Source organism: Pteropus alecto, unplaced genomic scaffold (assembly GCF_000325575.1).
Source record: "Pteropus alecto unplaced genomic scaffold, ASM32557v1 scaffold63, whole genome shotgun sequence".
In the NCBI taxonomy this organism is placed as follows: Eukaryota; Metazoa; Chordata; class Mammalia; order Chiroptera; family Pteropodidae; genus Pteropus; species Pteropus alecto.
The window spans coordinates 8,839,449-8,857,270 of NW_006434897.1; the positions used below are offsets into that span (position 1 = coordinate 8,839,449).

The 17,822-nt window shown below is 35.0% G+C and overlaps 1 protein-coding gene and 1 pseudogene across 3 annotated transcripts in view; one reads left to right on the forward strand and one right to left on the reverse strand.

The window, feature by feature from the left end:
* METAP1 (methionyl aminopeptidase 1) overlaps positions 1 to 17,822 on the forward strand; it is a 53,229-nt gene that overhangs the window by 10,301 nt on the left and 25,106 nt on the right. For 2 of the 3 annotated variants that reach the window (XM_006910753.2, XM_006910754.3), the window contains exon 2: positions 17,053 to 17,104. The exons of the other annotated variant lie outside the window; for it this stretch is intronic. In XM_006910753.2, the coding sequence (XP_006910815.1) occupies positions 17,053 to 17,104 (52 nt within the window). The remainder of the gene's footprint in view (positions 1 to 17,052; positions 17,105 to 17,822) is intronic. 3 annotated transcript variants of the gene reach the window in all.
* Positions 11,856 to 11,974, reverse strand: LOC112478945 (annotated as a pseudogene).

The following is a 17,822-nucleotide window of genomic DNA, read 5'->3' on the forward strand; positions in this document are numbered from 1 at the left end:
TGTGATGTTAAGTTGGCTTTTCATATATGGCTTTTATTATGTTGAGGTAGTTTCTAGTTTGTTGAGTGTTTTTATCATGAATCTTGTCAGATGCTTTTTCTGCATCAATTAAGACGATCATGTGGTTTTTGTCCTTCATTCTATTAATGTGGTATATATTACGTTAGTTTTGTATGTTGAACCATTGCATTCCAGGAGTAAATCCCACGTGGTCATAATGTATAATCTTTTTAATGTTGAGGATTTTTGCATCAATATTTAGCATGATTATTGATCTGTAGTTTTCTTGTGAGTTTATCTGGTTTTGGTATCAGAGTAATGCTGGTTTCATAGAATAAAGGCACTGGAAGTTTACCCTCCTCTTTATTGTTAGTTGAATCTTTACCTTTTTTTCCTCCTTAGTTTAGCAAAGGGTTTGTGGATTATGATTTCAAAACAAAACAAAACAAAACAAAACACCCAGCTCTTAGTTTGATTTTTTATATTGTTTTTCTATTTTATTAATCTTCACTGTAACCTCTTATTATTTTCTTCCTCCTGCTAGTTTCATATTTACTTTGTTGTTCTTTTTCTAGTTCCTAGAAATGTAAAGTTAGGTTGTTAACTTGGGATCTTCTTTAATGTATGCATTTATAGCTATAAACTTTAGCATTGCTTTTGCTGCATCCCGTAAATTTTGGTATATTGTGTATTTTGGGATGTTGTGTATTTGGTATGTTTGGTATTTTGTTTTCGTCTCAAGGCATTTTCTAATTTCTCTTGTGTTGTCTTTGACCCATTGATTAACAGTGCATTAATTTTCACATAATTGTGGATTTTTCAGTTTTCCTTTTAATTAACCTTTTAAAACCTAAACCATTGTAGACTTCTTTGTATGCCCATATATATGTAAGGTTAATTTCATTATTTTTAACGACTGTATAGAATTCGCTTGCATGGTTGAATCATATTTTATATACCCCATTTTATATTGATGGATAAATTCTCTTTAATTTTTCACAATTATAAATAGTGCTTCTGTGAGTATTAAGTTTGCATATATCTTTGCTAATTTGTCAGGTTATTTTCTTTGGTTAAATTTTTTGTGTGCGGGTATATATATTTTTATGTATTAAATATTTATATACATGTTATATTTTGATACACATAGCCTTCTCAGTACCAGCTGATCATTCAGCACTCTCACTAACATTGTATGGGGTACTCTTTTTTGCTTATATCTTCATTAATGTGAATTGATTTTAGTTTTCAAATGGTAGAAAAGAGAAAAATAATACAGGTTCTTAAGAGGATAGGAGTGGGTAGGTAATCATATTATAAAAACCATTTCATGTTAATTCCAGCAATACCTATAGGGTGGTTTGGAATAGGAAAAGATTAAGGAGAGGAGGGGATCGAGGTGGGGAAGCTGTTTTGGTAGTTTGGCAAGTCAGTAGGGCCTAAAATAAGGTGGGAGATAGATGTTGGGATTATTAGATGAGAAGAGTAATATAGGAACTGACTTGTTCTGGCAGTGAAATGAAAATACAGATATTTTAACTCTGGTGGTACTTTTACATTCTCCAGTGATTCATAATCTTGAAAATAAATAAGAATCACATAGCTTATCCTCAGAGATTCTGATTTAATTTGAGGTGAGAAACAACATGAATATTTTTAAAGAAAAGCTTTCCAGGTGATTCTAATACATCGCCAGAACTGAGAACCACACTACCCCATATAGCTTCTAAAACTGGTAGATACCTCTTGGTACTAAAGGAAAAGTGTGTTCTTTTGGGGTGAAGACTCAAGTTTTACTTACTATTTATAAAAGGTTATCAGTAGACAGTGCTTCGACATTGTTAAGTACGTGAAGAATAAATCAGCGAGAGAAGGTGCTCTCAAAGAGTACCGAATAAGTACACGTGACCTGCTGGGCTTAGGTGTGAGATGGAATGTGGTGTGGGGATACTTTATGGAGGAGGCAGCATTTGAAATAGACTTGAAGGGCAGGTAGCTTCAGAGGATATAGATGTAAAGGTGTCAGGAAGGAGTAGATAACGCAGGTTGTGCAAAGGAAAGGAAAGTGTGGTCTTCGTCAGGGGAAGTCTAAATCTAGTTAGGTCATTGGTACATTTTTCAGAGATAAAGAGGGAAAGATCGCCCAGTTAAGGAGTCAGGGGTTGATTCTTCATGGAATGCATAGTCACTTAGGGTTTTGAGCAGTCCTAGTCTGGTAATGAATGAGAGAAGAGAAGGTGAGATTATGGTTTAGAGAAAGAACACTGTTAGGTCTTCAGGAGTTAATAGGAGATATGGGCATGTTCTTTGACACCATCGGTGACTTTGAAGACTATCAACTGGTCGCTTCATGGCCTCAGCAAGTAAGAGGAAGTTCGGTGTCCTTATGCAGGTAAAAAGTGTGTATTATGAATATTTCGTTTCCTTCATTTACTTGAATCCTCATATATCTTGAAATAAAAGCTGTTAGCTAATTAGGCTGTTTTGTGAGACAGTTTGCCCATTTATTTAATGATTTATTTAATGACGATAATCCTACTAGTCCTCTTATTTAAAAGTTGGGATTTGGTATAAGTTTCATGAATCAAATAAAGTACTGTGAAACCCTCTGAGGAAAAAACAAGACTATTTGGATAGTTACTTTTCAGTGAATGTGTGGAATTTCAAAATGTTAGATGATAATGACTATATTGAGAAAAATTGATGTGGGATAGTTTTGAATGCCAAGTAGTCTGAAAAATGTAAAGCATGTTCCTCTTTTCCAGGAGTATGTTCATAACCTTGTTGAAAATGTTCTTTGCTGAATAGAATCAAGAATGATTATTTTTAAGTCTTGGTAATTGTTCCATAACTTATGACTTTTCAGAATAGATATTGAAAGGAAATAATTTTCCATGAACACTTAAGATGTGTCCTAAATGTTGGTCTTTATACATTTTCCTGGGTTATTTACTCTGCCCACTATAAAGTAAGGATGGAGGAGAAGGGTTTTGATTATAGTTCCTTCAAAAAATTTATACTGCTTTTAGTTTGTTCAAAGTTAACCTGACAGTCAAATCAACAGAAGCGATCACAGTGGAGTAGATTATCAACTTAATTGCAGAGGCAGTGATTGCTAAAAGGGTTTAGAAAAAGTATCATTTCCCATTAGAGGACAGTAGGAGTTTTACAGAGGAGATGGTATTTAAAATCAGTTATAGTCATCTTCTCTACTCTTGAAGGAAGGTAAGGTTTGAATAGAGAGAAGGACATCTGATTATTTAAGTATAATTGCTTTGAAGTATACATATAGAATTGGGTACAAATGAGAGCTGCACCAGCTTCCTGCTCCTGTGTCAGTCAGAGCAGCTCTTTTTTAAAAACTATTTTAAGTACTGAAGGTTGCTCTAGATTTCTTTTTACAAGACTTCTGTGGGTAAAAAGAAAAATATTTGGAACCTACTCTGATACATTCCCTATGGCAAGCCTTTGCTATTAGAATAGAAAAGTCTTTAATTAAAATTCAGGAAGATTTGATGATTGAGTTCCGGGCGTTGTCAGGTTATAAATGACATTACCTTCTGAGGAAGAAGGTAGGAACAATCAACAAATACTGATGAATGTGTAGACATATACACTGTAAGGGATGGGTCACTGAAGACAACAGTGTTGGGAAGGGAATTGGGTTGATGTGAAAGAAAGGAGAAATCTGATTGTTTCTTTGGATGCCAGTCTGTCAAGCTTAGTTCACCGAAGCTTAGTGTACCCCAGGGAAGAGGCTGAGAGAGGTGGGCTGTATGTTTTGGACACTGGGGGGATACTGGGTTGTGGCACAGAGAATAACTTGTCCACTCACACTGTGAGCAGACAAGTATAAACGTGTTGCCTTAATGTCGTATTAATTGGTATATAAATAATACCTACCTCATAGGGTTAAAAGTTAATGTACATAATTAGAATAATGATGAGCACATAGTAGGTACAAAGTAAGTATTATCTGTTACTACATTGTGATTAAATTTTTTTTCTTGTGCAAGTCTACTTAGCTTTCTGTGTACTTATCTTTAATTTACCCCAACTCTTTGGTTCCATAAATCTCTTCTTAGTATGTTTAAACATACTTGGTATTCTATCACTTGGTTTCACGTTCTTAAAAGAGTCTCTTCCAGAGTCTTCTGATCTGTAGCTCTGCTGTATAGTTTTTTTTTAGTAGAGGGAGGGGAATCATCTCACATCATTGGAGGTTTTTCTTGACCATCTCTTGTATAGTATCCCCTGATTCCTGCATCCTGCTAAACTATTCATGGAAAATTTCTTTGAAAAATAACATTTTAAGAAAGTATTTTCCTTTCTGGAATATAAAGCAATTGTTTTTAATTTAAAAGCATATATGGGTGGCAGTTTTATACTTTATGCCCTTTTTAGAAAGAACTTTGATAATCATTTACAATTACATATATCAGTAATGGTGAAAGCTATTAAATAGCAGTTTTGCATGGAATTACCTTAGTTTGTACCCAAATGCATTAGACTGTCACTCCAGGAATGCTTTATATATTGAGCGCTCATTTAATATTAATTGATTGGTTTTGGCAACTGTTAAACTTTATATTTGTTGAAAATTTTAAAATAGAAACAATCAAGTTTTATGAAACCACAATAATTGTTAGTTGCAGTATCTCTAGAGCTTACAAAATGGGCCTGTATCCTCTTAAAAGGACATTTTCTTGAACTTAAATGTCATCCTAGTCCTTCTTCCTTGTGTCTGGTAGGTCTTATAGAATAAGTAGGTAGTTTTTGTTTCGTTTTCCTTATTTGGAAATGGGGAAGAAAGGACTTACTTGTGGCGCACCAGGAGGGCTTAAAAAACCATGCTGTATAACATTCTGGCAATGTTTGCTCATTTTTATTATTTAGAGGTTGCATTTTACCAACCATAAAGGATAGTAATCTGGCGGAGTGACTTGCTTAGCACTTAAAACTTTTTTCAGTAGCACAATTTACAAGTTCATTCCTTTAATGTAAGACCTTTCTGGGAGCTGCAGTGTAACAGTTAGTTTTGTATCCCCAGGTGTATCTCTTAATCAGCATATTGTTCAACAGAATTCAATAAGAAACATTCTGGGTTTTTTTGGTCTCTGCTTGATATCATGGGTTACTATAGTGTCTAATAAAGAGATAATTGCTACTGGTAAGAGAATTAACATGCAGTAATATAAGCTCTCTGAATGAAAACATTTGATCTGTTGTAGAATGTTTAAGTTGTAAATGCAATTCTGCTTGAGACTAGTCTTATGCTTCTTTAACTTTATCCTTTTGCCGATTCTTACTATATGCCGAGAAATGTTTTTTATATTTATATTTTAAAAAATCTAAGTTAAAAAACTTTAGCCTTTTCTCTTAAATCTGTCTCTTTTTACTTTGCCTCTCCTCTGCTGCTGCTTTCTCTCCTGTATGCTGCTAGGTTGTTTTTTCTTTACATTTACTAGTTTATTATAAAGGATACAACTCAGAGACAGCCAAATGGAAGAGATGCATAGTGCAAGGTTGGGGGATAGGGGCAGTGCAGGCCTGTATCTTATTCTTTTTATGAAGCCGTTGCATCTTCAGAGCACTGCCTTGTGAGCCTTACAGTTCTTTGGAAAGAGAATGGACTTTGGAGCCAGAGAGTCCTGTATTTAAATTCCAGCTCTGCCACCTGACAGGTGTTTGAGCTGTCAATTTATTTAACCTTTCCCTGCTTTAGTCTCCTAGTCTGTAAAATGGTAATATTAATATCCAGTTTCTAGGATTAATGTGAAATCTGAATGAGATAATACACATGTAAGGTGTCTGATATTCATAAAGGGTCTCAACAAATGGTAGTTCCCCCTAGCAAATGTTAAATAGAGGTATAGGCTGTTACCTATAATGGAAGGTGATGTCCTTCTAACTTGGCTCGATGGGAACCTTCCTCTATAGATATTCACCACCTGGTACTCTTTACTCATTAAGAACATGACAGGGCTATTTTTACTTTAGAGACAAGACTGAAGCAGAAGTAATGGCTTGGTTTCCTCCTTATTATGTATTGGGAGGGTTAGATAATAAGGGTTTATAGTAACAGTTAATAACAGTAACAACAACAATAATAATGGTCAGTAGCAATAGTTAGTGAAATGGCAGGTAGACAGGGAAGGGAAGAAAGATTAGCAAGAAAACTCTGAAGTAAAATAACCTGCAATACAGAACACGTCGAGAGACAGAATGACCACAACTTTGTAAAAACAACTATTACCAAGTTGCATTTATGCGGTATATAAAATAATAATCCACCATAGTCTGCTAGTTTATTTCATGGAGGTGAAAATCATTAAATAATAGGAAAAGCTATTACTGTAATACATCAAATGAGTGTTTAAAAATACAAAAAAAAAATTGGTTCTCTAAAATGTATTTGATAAGATTCAACATTAGTCCCTTGTCGCATTATTTCTAGGGTGGAAATAGAAAAAAATATTTCCTTAATATAAGAAAAAGTATAAGATTTCTCCAATTTTCTTTTTTAAAACTGTTTTAGCTGTTCTAGTTCATTTGTCTTTTCATACAGATTTTAGGATCATTCTTTTCTGTATCTAAAAAAAATCTTTTTATGATTTTGATTGGAATTGTTTAAAACTTACAAATGAATTTGGGGAGAATTGACTTCTTTCCTATGTTCAGTCTTCCACTCCATGAACACAGGATATCTTTTTATATCTTATTTAATTTCTTTTATCATTGTTTCTTAGTTTTCAGCATACAGCCTTTATACATGTTTTGTTAAATTTATACTATATTAAATTTTGGGAGGGGTGGTTGTAAATGGCATCTTTTTGTGTAATTTTTCAATTATACATTGCCAGTATATAGAAATACAGTGGGTTTTTGTGTGTTGACCTTATATTTGTGACCTTGCTAATTATATCATCTTTGAATGGGGACAGTTTTATTCCTTTCCAGTTTGTGTGCCTTTTATATTTATTTTTCTTGCCTTTTTGCAGTGTAATACTTTTGGTGTGGCATTGAAACAAGAGTGTTGAGAGTGGACACCCTTGTCTGGTTCCTTATCTTAGGGATAAAGCATTGTGTTTTTCACATTAAATATGATATAATCTATAGACTTTGTAGATGGTCTTTATTAAGTTGAGGAAATTATTTTCTAGTTTACTGAGAGTTTTTATGAATGGATGTTGATTTTTGTTTCCAACTATATTGTGGATTTTTCTCTTTTTCCTTCACTTCTGTCACTTTTTGCTTCAGTGCCTTTTGAAGCCCTGTTAGATATAGGTAGTTTAGACTGTTACATCATCTTAGTAAATTGATCTTTTTTTATCATTATCTATTTTTTTGTCTTTACTCTTAGGAATTTTCTTTGTTCTTGTCACATAGGTCCCTAAGGCTGTGTTCATTTTTTAAAAATCTCTTCAGTGTTTGAATGGGATAATTTCTTTTGATCTTTCATTTCATTTCACTGAGTCTTTTCCTCTGTCATCTCCATTATGCTATTGAGTTCATATAGTTAGTTTTTAATATTAGCTGTCGTATTTTCCAATTAAAAACTTTTCATTTGGTTGTTTTTATATCTTATTTGCAAATATTTTCTCTTGTTCCATTGATTTCAAGAATGTTCTTGATTGCTTATTGGAGCATTTTAATAATAGCTGCTTTAAAATCTTTGTCAGTTAATGTCAACATTGCTAATACCAGTGCAGGTGTCTGTTGACTCTCTTCGTGAGTTGAAATTTTCTTGGTTCTTAAAATGCCAACTACTTTTAGATTGTATCCTGGAGATTTTGAATATTATATTATGAGATCTCGAGTTCTGTTTAAATCCTGTGCAGAATGTTGATATTTTTATTTTAGCAGGCTACTAATCTGGTTAGATTTAGGCTGCAAGTTCTAACCTGCCTTCTTTGGGCTTTGGTTCCAATGTCAGTTCAGTTTTTAAAGCCTTTGTTTTGTTATTCAGACCTGTCGCATTGCTTGGCCTGAGACCTGGACAATGGTCTATTCTGTTCTCAGAAGCATCTGTATTATTTATTATGGACAACTTCATGGGGTCACTCTCTGGAATTCCTCCTTGGTACTTTCTGGTTCATTGGAAGTCCTTTTTTTTTGGTCCTCCTGCTAGAAAGTGGGAGTTTAGTTACCTGCTCTGCTGCACACTTACATGACTGTTCCTGTGTCTGGGGCCAAATGGCAAGAGGACACAGAAAAAAAGCAATGGGTTTTGGCCCCACCCTCTCTGAACCACAGCTTCACTGATAAGAGAGGAAAATGCCTCTTTCCAAGAATTTTGGCTTCTACAAGCTCATGGATCACTTGGGATCTGGGGTGCGAGAGGACAGGAAAGAAAAAGGTGGATGTCAGTATTCTTTGAGTACTAGGGGTACTCTTTCCTGTTCCATGAGCCAGAATTAGAGGGTTTCTCCTGGAGCAGTCTTGTGTTTGCCCTGGTGGTCACTTCCCCCTAGAGATTAGGCGGCAGTGGTTTGGGATGGTAAACTCATTGTTAGTTCAGTGGTACTTCAGATTTTGGTCTCTCCCTAATCTGCTGTTCACTTTTGAACAGTAGCAGGCAGATTAGGGAGAGACCAAAATCTGAAGTACCACTGAACTAACAATGAGTTTACCATCACTTAAATAACTGTTCACTTAAATAACTGCTCCCTGCATTCTGTTCAGGTCTTATATTTTATAATTTTTATAGACACAATCTGTGAATTTGTGATTTTTGTCTCATTTGCACTATGACTGCTGATGTCTATGCTCATTTTATTTTTTATTTAAAAAAATTTTTTTAAAGAAAAAGCCTGGCTTCCTAAGGGTTGCTCTTGTGTCTGCATAGCTTAGTATTCTGTCAAAGATTGGTCACAGGTTGTGCTCAAACACCTTGAGCCTCTTTTGTTCTCAGTGATGGTTTGTGTGTTGGCCAGGAAGTGCATTTGAACTTAAGGTTCTGCTGGGCTCTTGCATCCTCTTCCCAATGTGCAGTTTCTGTGAACTATGATGCTAGTAAGATATAATGCCTGTAGTAGTCACTAGCTGCTTAATATCATAAGTTTTCATAAGCCAAGAATTTGGGTCAGGTTGACGTACATGTTAAAGACAAATATTTAGTTGCATCATCTTTTCACATTTAAAATTTAAATTGCTTTTAAAAGTAATAAATTGGTGATATTTGGAATTGAGCACTTATTATTGACCACACATTTTACACAGTTATGTTCTCTACATTACAATTTAGGAAAGTGGAACTTAGAGATATTAAGATTTTTCCCCCTCAGCGTCTTTCAGCTAATAAGTGACCAAGCTAGGATACAAGTTTGTTTGACTTCAAAGTCCATGATTTTAGCCACTGTCCTAAATTTAGTTTTGAAAATGAATATTTTAGAACACCACGTGGGTTTTGAGTTGTCTCTACTTATAAACTCTTTACGAATTGTGAATTATCCTTAGAAATAAGTAGGCACTTATTTCTGTATTTTAGTAGTATTAAAAAATTAGGCAAGGATACCGATCATAGCATTTTAAATGCTTCTTTTACCTCTGTTCTCTAATGGTTTCTTTTCTACTCCCTTTCATAAATTAAATTGGTATGTAAAGCCCCCTTCTAGATTTAAGTTGGTATGTAAACTTTTGTGTTACCTGAATCAGTTGAGATAGAGATGTTATTTTTGGAAATGCGTGTCAGGTTTTGTGAGGGTAAAAATAGATGCTGGGTGATAACAAAGGTATTTTGCTCACATAACCTATTTAGAAAAGTTTTATAAATGGATTGTATCAGGTTTCCAACTATATAAAAGCAGATCTTATTTTGCAGTTTTGATATGGATGAATTTTGTTACCACAGTTCAGTTAAACAAAACCAGTTTCCCAACAACAGAGAGTAATTACATAAAGTATAAACTTCACTGCTAGCTCTAAAGTCCTTGGACCACTGCATAAATCGCAGGTGTGCATTTTGATCAGTGACCAGCCGTTTCACTTCTTTTGAAGCCCATCAATGACTGGTCACTGTGCATTTGTCACTCAAGTCTCCAGCAGGCAGCAGAGCCTGTAGCCGTGTTACTTTCTTGTTTCCCAGTGATAACTTAAGTGACATTTTACAAAAATGGGTAATCGAAAGAAGGAATTGGACAACAAAGATGAAAGTTCAGCAAAGAAATAAAGTGATAATGCTAGAATTGAATTCTAAATCGAACATAAATGGAGTTGTAGAAGGCTTAACTGACCATGGGAATGTTGACATTGCCCACCATGCTAGAGAGTCTAGATGTGCAGCCAGAGGAACTCTGTGAGGCAAACTTTTGACATAAATGAGGAAACGGTTATGATGTCAAGAATGACAGTGTCTCAGGGGAAGTGACACCAACCAAAGACTTCACATTAAAGGAACTCTCAGAGGTATTGACAGTGCAAGGATAAAATTTGGAAGCTGTTCCAAACTTCGGCAGGAGTATGACAGCTGGCCCAGCATGACTGTATTTCATAAGTTATACAATGAGAAGAAGGCATACAATCGTTTAAACTTGTCTTGATAACATTTTTAAATAAATAAAAGCCTCTAACTATCAATATTTCTGATGTTTTAAATTATAGCATACTAAACAGATACTAGTTTTATTTATTTTTTTTGTTCCCTGTATATTTAGAACTGACAGGAAGAGAGTTTTTAATATTTTGACAAAAAATTTCAGAGGTCATAGACTAACTGTAATTGTTTATATTGATTATGAAGATTGCTTTTTAGGTTGGAGCTTGCATGGTCATTTTTATAGTTCTACACTGCTATGCAAAGCAGGGACTGCCTGTATTAAAAACCATTTTATGGAGTTCTTCAAGACCATTCTGTATATTATTTAGAAAAAGTTTTAATCTTGGTTTTGTGGATGGAGATCAGGGATGCCATGAACTCGTTTTTATCCGGTTGTTCTGGTGTAAAACCCTTTAATGGCTTTCTGTTGTTATTAGAATAGACCAGAATCCTTAACCTGATCTGACCTCTACTTATATCTATCTTTAGCTCTTCAGCCTCTTCTCATAGCACTGTATACATATAGATATTTTTTAGCCCTTATGACCTAAACTATGTAGATAACTGTGTAATTAGCCATATAATATTTGTGTAGAATGGGCCTACATTGTTCACTGCTGAATGCCCCGCACCAGTGCTTTGGTCATAACATACACTCTGTATTTGCATGAATGAATGAATAGAATTGTATGCACATGTTTGTTTGTGCATGTATGTTCTCTGCCTCCCCTTGCCCTCCACAGAGAGTAATGATTTCCCAAGATTCTCGAAGGATTCAGTGGTCTAAAAAAGTTAAAGTATCACACTACAGGAAGTTTTGCAATGAAATGGGTACTCAGCCTAACTGGTATCATTAAACATTAAAGATGTTTACTTTATAGTCTCAAATTGCATTTGACTGTCTGGACATATGTGTAGTACTATATCTGGTACTATATATGGCCATGAGCAAGCATTCAAAATTATTATTTTGTAGAACATAAAATTTATTTTAAAAAATGTTATCTGTGATGGTTTGTATTAATAACATCTAAAAAAATCTGTTGATTATTACATAAGATGTATAACAGCAGAATAGAGTTGCTGTTGAGTGGGAGATTGGCTACTTGGCAGATTTCATCTTCTATAAAATTATGTTTCTTTTAGTTTTAAAATTCTGTGTATTCTTTTTTATTTTTTTTATTTTTTAATTAAAAGATTTTGGTTTTGTTTATTTTATTGAGTGGTGGTGTGGAGAATCACTGAACTAGCAATTTATATATATCAGATTATAAGAATTTGTGAGTTATTTTTGGTCCACTTTTTTTTTTTTTCTAGATACCTACAGCACCTGGTACTCCGAGGTGGTCTCCCATCCAAGTACTAACCAGGCCCGACCCAGCTTAGCTTTTGAGATCAGATGAGATCGGGCACATTCAGGGTGGCATGGATGTAGACTTGTGTTTTCCTTTTTAAATTACTGATTTTTAAAGTGCAAATTCATTCTTGTTATAAGCTTTAAAGGAATTTCTTTAATATTTAAAATTGTTTTTATATCCAGTCATAACTCACAATAAGGTGATTTAAATGTCTCAACATCATAGAAGCAAAATGTCCATAGTTAATTAAAATAATTTTTTATAACTTTTTAGTTGGTTATTCAAATTATTTCAAATAGACTCCCCTCCTCCCTTACTTATTTCCTAGTCTTTTAATAGTTTCCATTGGTCAGTTAACCGATTTATCCTCATTCTCTTCCACAGTTGTTTAGGACTCCTCTCAATACTTTTAAATACGTTTGTCATATAATTAGTTTTTTCTTGGTTATGGCTCTCTTGGGATTTTTTGATCCTCTCCAACCAGAACTTCTTGTTGCCTGGGCTTGTTTTGTAGCGGTCACCCTTGTATCTCTCTTCAAGCATCATCCTGGAGGTTCCCTTTACTTCTCTCTGTCTTGTCTGTATCACATCTTCCTCTTTCTTGATTTATTTTTGTGTTTTATATAATATCTTCTCTAGTAGCTTTCTGAGAAAGATTGTATGGGAGGTAAATATTTGAGAATCTGCATGTCTGAAAATTTCTTGCTATACCCTGATGCTTGGTTTTCAGTTTGGCTGGATATAGAATTCTATCTTGGAAATGGTTTCTCAGAATTTTTATGTTATGGCTCTGTTTTCTTTTAGCTTCCAGTGCTGTTGAAGTCTGATGCCACTGGGATTCATAATCTTTTGCATATTATGTCCTCCCTCCCCCCTTTTCTCCATAAACTTATTGGATCTTCTCTTGTTCCTGGTATTATGAAATTTCAAACCATATGCTTTGGGCAAGTTGATTTTCATCTTTAGGGGGCCTTTTTGCTCTGGCAATTGCCCTTCAGTTATGGAAAACTAAGTTATTTGAACTCTTCCATTTTCTTTCTGAAGGTTTTGTTCAGATGTTAGACTTGTTGGTTTAACCCTCTGTTTCAAAAATATCTTTTAATTTTCAACTTTTTGTGATTTTGCTCAAATTTTGGGGGAGATTTTCGTAACTTCATTTGGAGATATTCATTTCTACTGTCATATGTTAAAATTTCTAAGAACTTGTAATTTCGTAATTACTTATAAAATGGAATTATAGACTGGTAGAGCTGAAGAGTATCTAAAAGCATCTTTGTTAATCCTGCTCTGTTCAAAGTTGTTTCTTTGTTGCTTGACATATTTTTTTCTCATTTTGCATGGTCATCTTCTTTATATTCTAATTTCAGTGATGGCAGGAAAAGGGATAGCCAGGCTGAAGGTGGTACAGACTGCTGGTGCTTACCTAACATTTGGAGTGGTTTAGGATTTCGGATAAGGGGGCTTACGTGCCAGGAATCTGTCCTTAATATTTTCAGGGAAGATTGTTCATAGTGATTCATAGTGGTGCTGCAGTATTGGCTGTAACAGTACCTAGGAGAAGTGTAAACCACTTTAGCCATACATAATTCTTACTGGGCAGGCAGTTAATTGATTTACTCTAAGACGGCATAATGAAAATGAACTGACAACCAACCGTACCAAATGTAGTTGGTATTGAGATGGTTTGTCTGGTGTTAAGGAAACATTAGAGTTAAGGCCTTGAAGTGAAGAAAAGCAGTGGTATGCCAAAGATGCAGTCGTGGTGGGGTTTTGCCTCTGGGCCTGGAAGACTCTTACATGGGTTCTAGGACCTTCCCCGAACTTTTCCCTTCTCTCCTTTCCTTCCCCATCCCTGATCTTTTTCTGATAGTCTTATTGCCATAAACATCATTGCCGTAAGACTAGACTGGATGAAGGAAAAAGAAATGAAACTCCAATCTGCCTCATCACTTTTGCAGTCATATCTGTGATGAGGAATAGCTCCGATGGGGAGGAAGAGAAGAAATTGAAATTGCCGACTGAAGTTAGGGTTCTTAAAATAAGTCATGTGCCTTTGCTCACCCCATTTAAAAATTACCAGGAGTAATTGAGAGTTGACTCCATGAATAAGTACATGTAAGTGGAAAAAGCTTCAAAAAGACTGTACTTAGTCCATCACCTTATTTTAGTGTAGAAATTGGATTCATTCTTGTGTGCCCTGATGTCTTGTCAGTTACCGTGTTAGTTTCCTGTGGCCGCTGTAACAAATCACTGCAAAGTGAGTGACTTAAAACAATGGATTTATGCTCTCACAGTTCTGGAGGCCAGAAGTCCAAAATCAGTTAAATTGAGCGTAAATCAAGCGTGAAGCACAGAGCTGTGCTCCCTTCAGAGGCTCTACTGCATTACTGAATTGATGCTTTGAATTCAGTATACACACCCGAACACCCACCCATCCACACACTGTAAAGCAGTGAGAAAGCCTGACCTTTAGTCGGGTAATGTTGGGTTTGAGTCTTAGTTCTGCTAGGTTTGGTTCTGTTATGTGATAGACAAATTATCATGCTTGTTTGTGCTTTGGCCTTGTCATTTGTAAAATGGGGATAATGCCATCTGCCTTACAGGGTTTTGTGAGGATGAAATTAGATATAGGCATAAAGTGCACATATTCAGTAAATGGTAATTTATAGTTTATTATGATTGTCTTCCTATTTTAGATCCATGTCGACTTCCTTTCTTATTCTGTAGTAGGTGTGGTAATACTGACGCAATTATTTATTCCCATTTTAGATCTTGGGATTTTTCAATGAAACATCGTTTCCCACTCTTGTGGTACAATAGATAAATATTTGATTTTCTACCAATTTCCTGTAACTCTGAGGTGGGGAGGAACTGATCTTTTTGCCAGTTGTGAGTGGTTTTTGCATTTTGACAACAGATAAGGATAACTATTTTCCTTCCTGTATTAGTTTTTCTATAGCTGCCATAACAAATTACCACAAAATTGGTGGCTTAAAGTAACACAGATTTATTATCTTACAGTTCTGTAGGCCAGAAGTCTGAAACAGGTCTCAGGGCTAAAGTCAGGTGTTGGCAGGTCAGCATTCCTTTCTGGAGGCTCTGAGAAGAATCTGTTAATTATCTTCCCAGGTTCTAGAGGTAGCCTGTATTTCTGGGCTCTTGGTGTCCTTTCTCCATCTTCAAAGCCAGTAATGTAATGTCTCTCTGACCCTGCTTCCATCATTATATCATTTTCTGACTCCTTCTGCCTCCCCCTTCTACCTTTTAAGGACACTTGTGATTACATTGGGCCTGTTTGGATAAAACAGGATAACTTTCCCATCTCAAGGTCAGCTGATTGACAACTTTAATTCCCCTTTATCTTAGTTGCAGTTTAGCATATTCACAGGTTTTGAGGATTAGGACATGGACATCTTTGGAATGCTCTTAATCTACCCACTATACCTCCTATCCTTTCCAAAAGACTGAGCTCAGTTTTAGCTTTTAGAAATGAAAAAAAAAAAAAAAAAAACCATTAATGTTGTGGATACCTTCTTATACATTTGAAGTCCGTTGTTGTAAGTTGTAGTAGGAGGAAATAAGTGTGACCTGGGTTCTTGATTTAACTGTTGTAGGCTGTGAGGATACAAGAAGAGTGAAGGAGAAATAGTTAAGATCTTGACCCTGGAGGGAGAAACTGACTTCTCAGAGGTCCTTGGTAAACCTTTAGTGAGAATAGCCTTAGTGTTACTGGTGTAATGTGTGGTTCAATTACTACACAGTCCTAAGGATGTTTTATTTTGTATTTTTTCCTTAGATTTTTCTCTTAACCATGACTTACTCTTGTATGTCTGCAAAAAAACATAACTCTTTCCTGCTTGAGCGATTCATATCAAAACATGTATAGGAATTTGTGAATTTTCGTAGTATTTGTAATGATTTATAGTAGTCTCCCCTTATCCCACATTTCAAGACCCCCAGTGGATGCCTGTATATACTGTTGTTTTTTTGTTTTTTTTTTCCCTGTACATACCTATGTTAAAGTTGATGGCTTCTCTTTGACATATCCTAATTGCCAGCATCAATCTTTTGCTTTGGAGCCATATTAAGTAAGGTAAGGGTTACTTGAACATGCTCTCTGATAATGCCATGGTTTGACAACTGAGATTCCTACTAAGTCATTAACAGGTGGGCAATATGTACGGTGTGGATATTACTGGACAAAGGGATGATTCATGTCCTGGGCAGGACTGCACGAGATTTCATCACACTACTGAGAATGGAGCACAATTTTAAATTTATAAATTATTTATTTCTGGAATTTTTCATGTAATATTTCTGGGCTACAGTTGACCTCAGATAACTGTAACCACGTAAACTGAAACTATGATAAGGGGTAGACTACTGTGTGTTTGTGTAATTTTAAATTCTTTGAAGGAGGGACTCTAAAATTTAAAGCATAAATAAGAACTATACCTGGTTGAATCATTTTTCTAATGTATTAAGTTCATTACTTTAATTCAATTTATTATTCAAACTCATTTTTCCTAGTTCAGTAGTTTTTACTGTATCTGAAATATGTTATGTGAACATATTTTCCTAAGTGAAAAGTTAGTCTTTCTAGTCATTCATCCATTTGATCAGTCAGTCAGCAAGTCCTCACTGAAACTACTGTGTGCCAGGCCTTCTGCTTGGCTCTGGGGACATGTCGATAAACTTGACATGGTCCCTTCTCTCATGGAGCTCATAGTTTAGTAGGGCTGTGAGCACATAGTAAACAAAGTGGGTGTGACTGACTGGGAATGAAATTACTATAAATAATCAAAGAATCTGCAAAATTTTCCTTGTCTTTTTTCCTAATGCATGATTGATTAATTGGCTTGTGGTTCTTTTGAAGTATTTCAAAATAATTTGGTGACATAAAATTGAACTATGACTACTATTTACAATGTAGGCTAATGTTTCTTATTTGAAGTAATATAAAGTTTAGGCTGCTTTTTGAAATGAATTTTTAAGCAGGTCTCATATTTTCTTAAGCTTTTCTAAATATTTATGTAGTGAAATCACAGATTTGATTTTTGCAAATGAAATTTCCAATAACTTTCTTATATACAACATTCCTTAAAATGTTTCTAATTATGGAAGGCCTGACACAGATTTTCATGTTTGTTCTTTTAGGAATGTTTTAAAGGAAGTTGGGCTACTCACAAATTACTACATAAGAAAGCAAGTAAGTGAAACCACACATCTCTGTACCATTTGTCTTAAGCAGCTTTTGTACAGAAGAACAATATTCTTTCAGTTCTGAAAGTGTATGTTTGAACGTTCTGAAAATCTGTATTTGAATATTCTGACAGTGTAATCTCAAGAGCTGGAATTTGGACATATTTTTTATTTGTCGTATGTAATCATGAAAATAAAATGTGGCTGAGAGATATCTTTGTTGCTGTGTGACATATGTAACATGGAAACATGAAATGTTTTCTGGGATAGATGGATCTGGCTTGAGCAATACCTGAGAATGTCTAATCTTTTGGCACCCTCTTTCCTTTGCTAGAAATACTGTATATTCATATGAGCTATCTGGCTCCAATTAGCCTGCTATCTTTTGTTTTTGTTTGAACAAAATTTTGAATTTTGATTGCTTTTTCTTCTCAAAATTACATTACTCTGTTTTTTGGTGTTTTAATATTGTTATTTTCAGTCAAAGGTTTAATTTGCTCTTTTGAAGCTACTTTGTCAGACACCACAAAGTGAAAACTATTGGCTGCTTCTTAGCTATTCTGTCAGCCACAGAGAGTATCTCTGATTCAAATGGCCTTTCTTGCTTGGGCTTTTCATCTGTAAATTCATGATATGATTGTGTTTGGCTTAAGACAACCCATCACAGTTACCTGGATATTGACAAGGGCTTTCTGTTATCATGGCTTTGCCTTGCTCTATGGCAG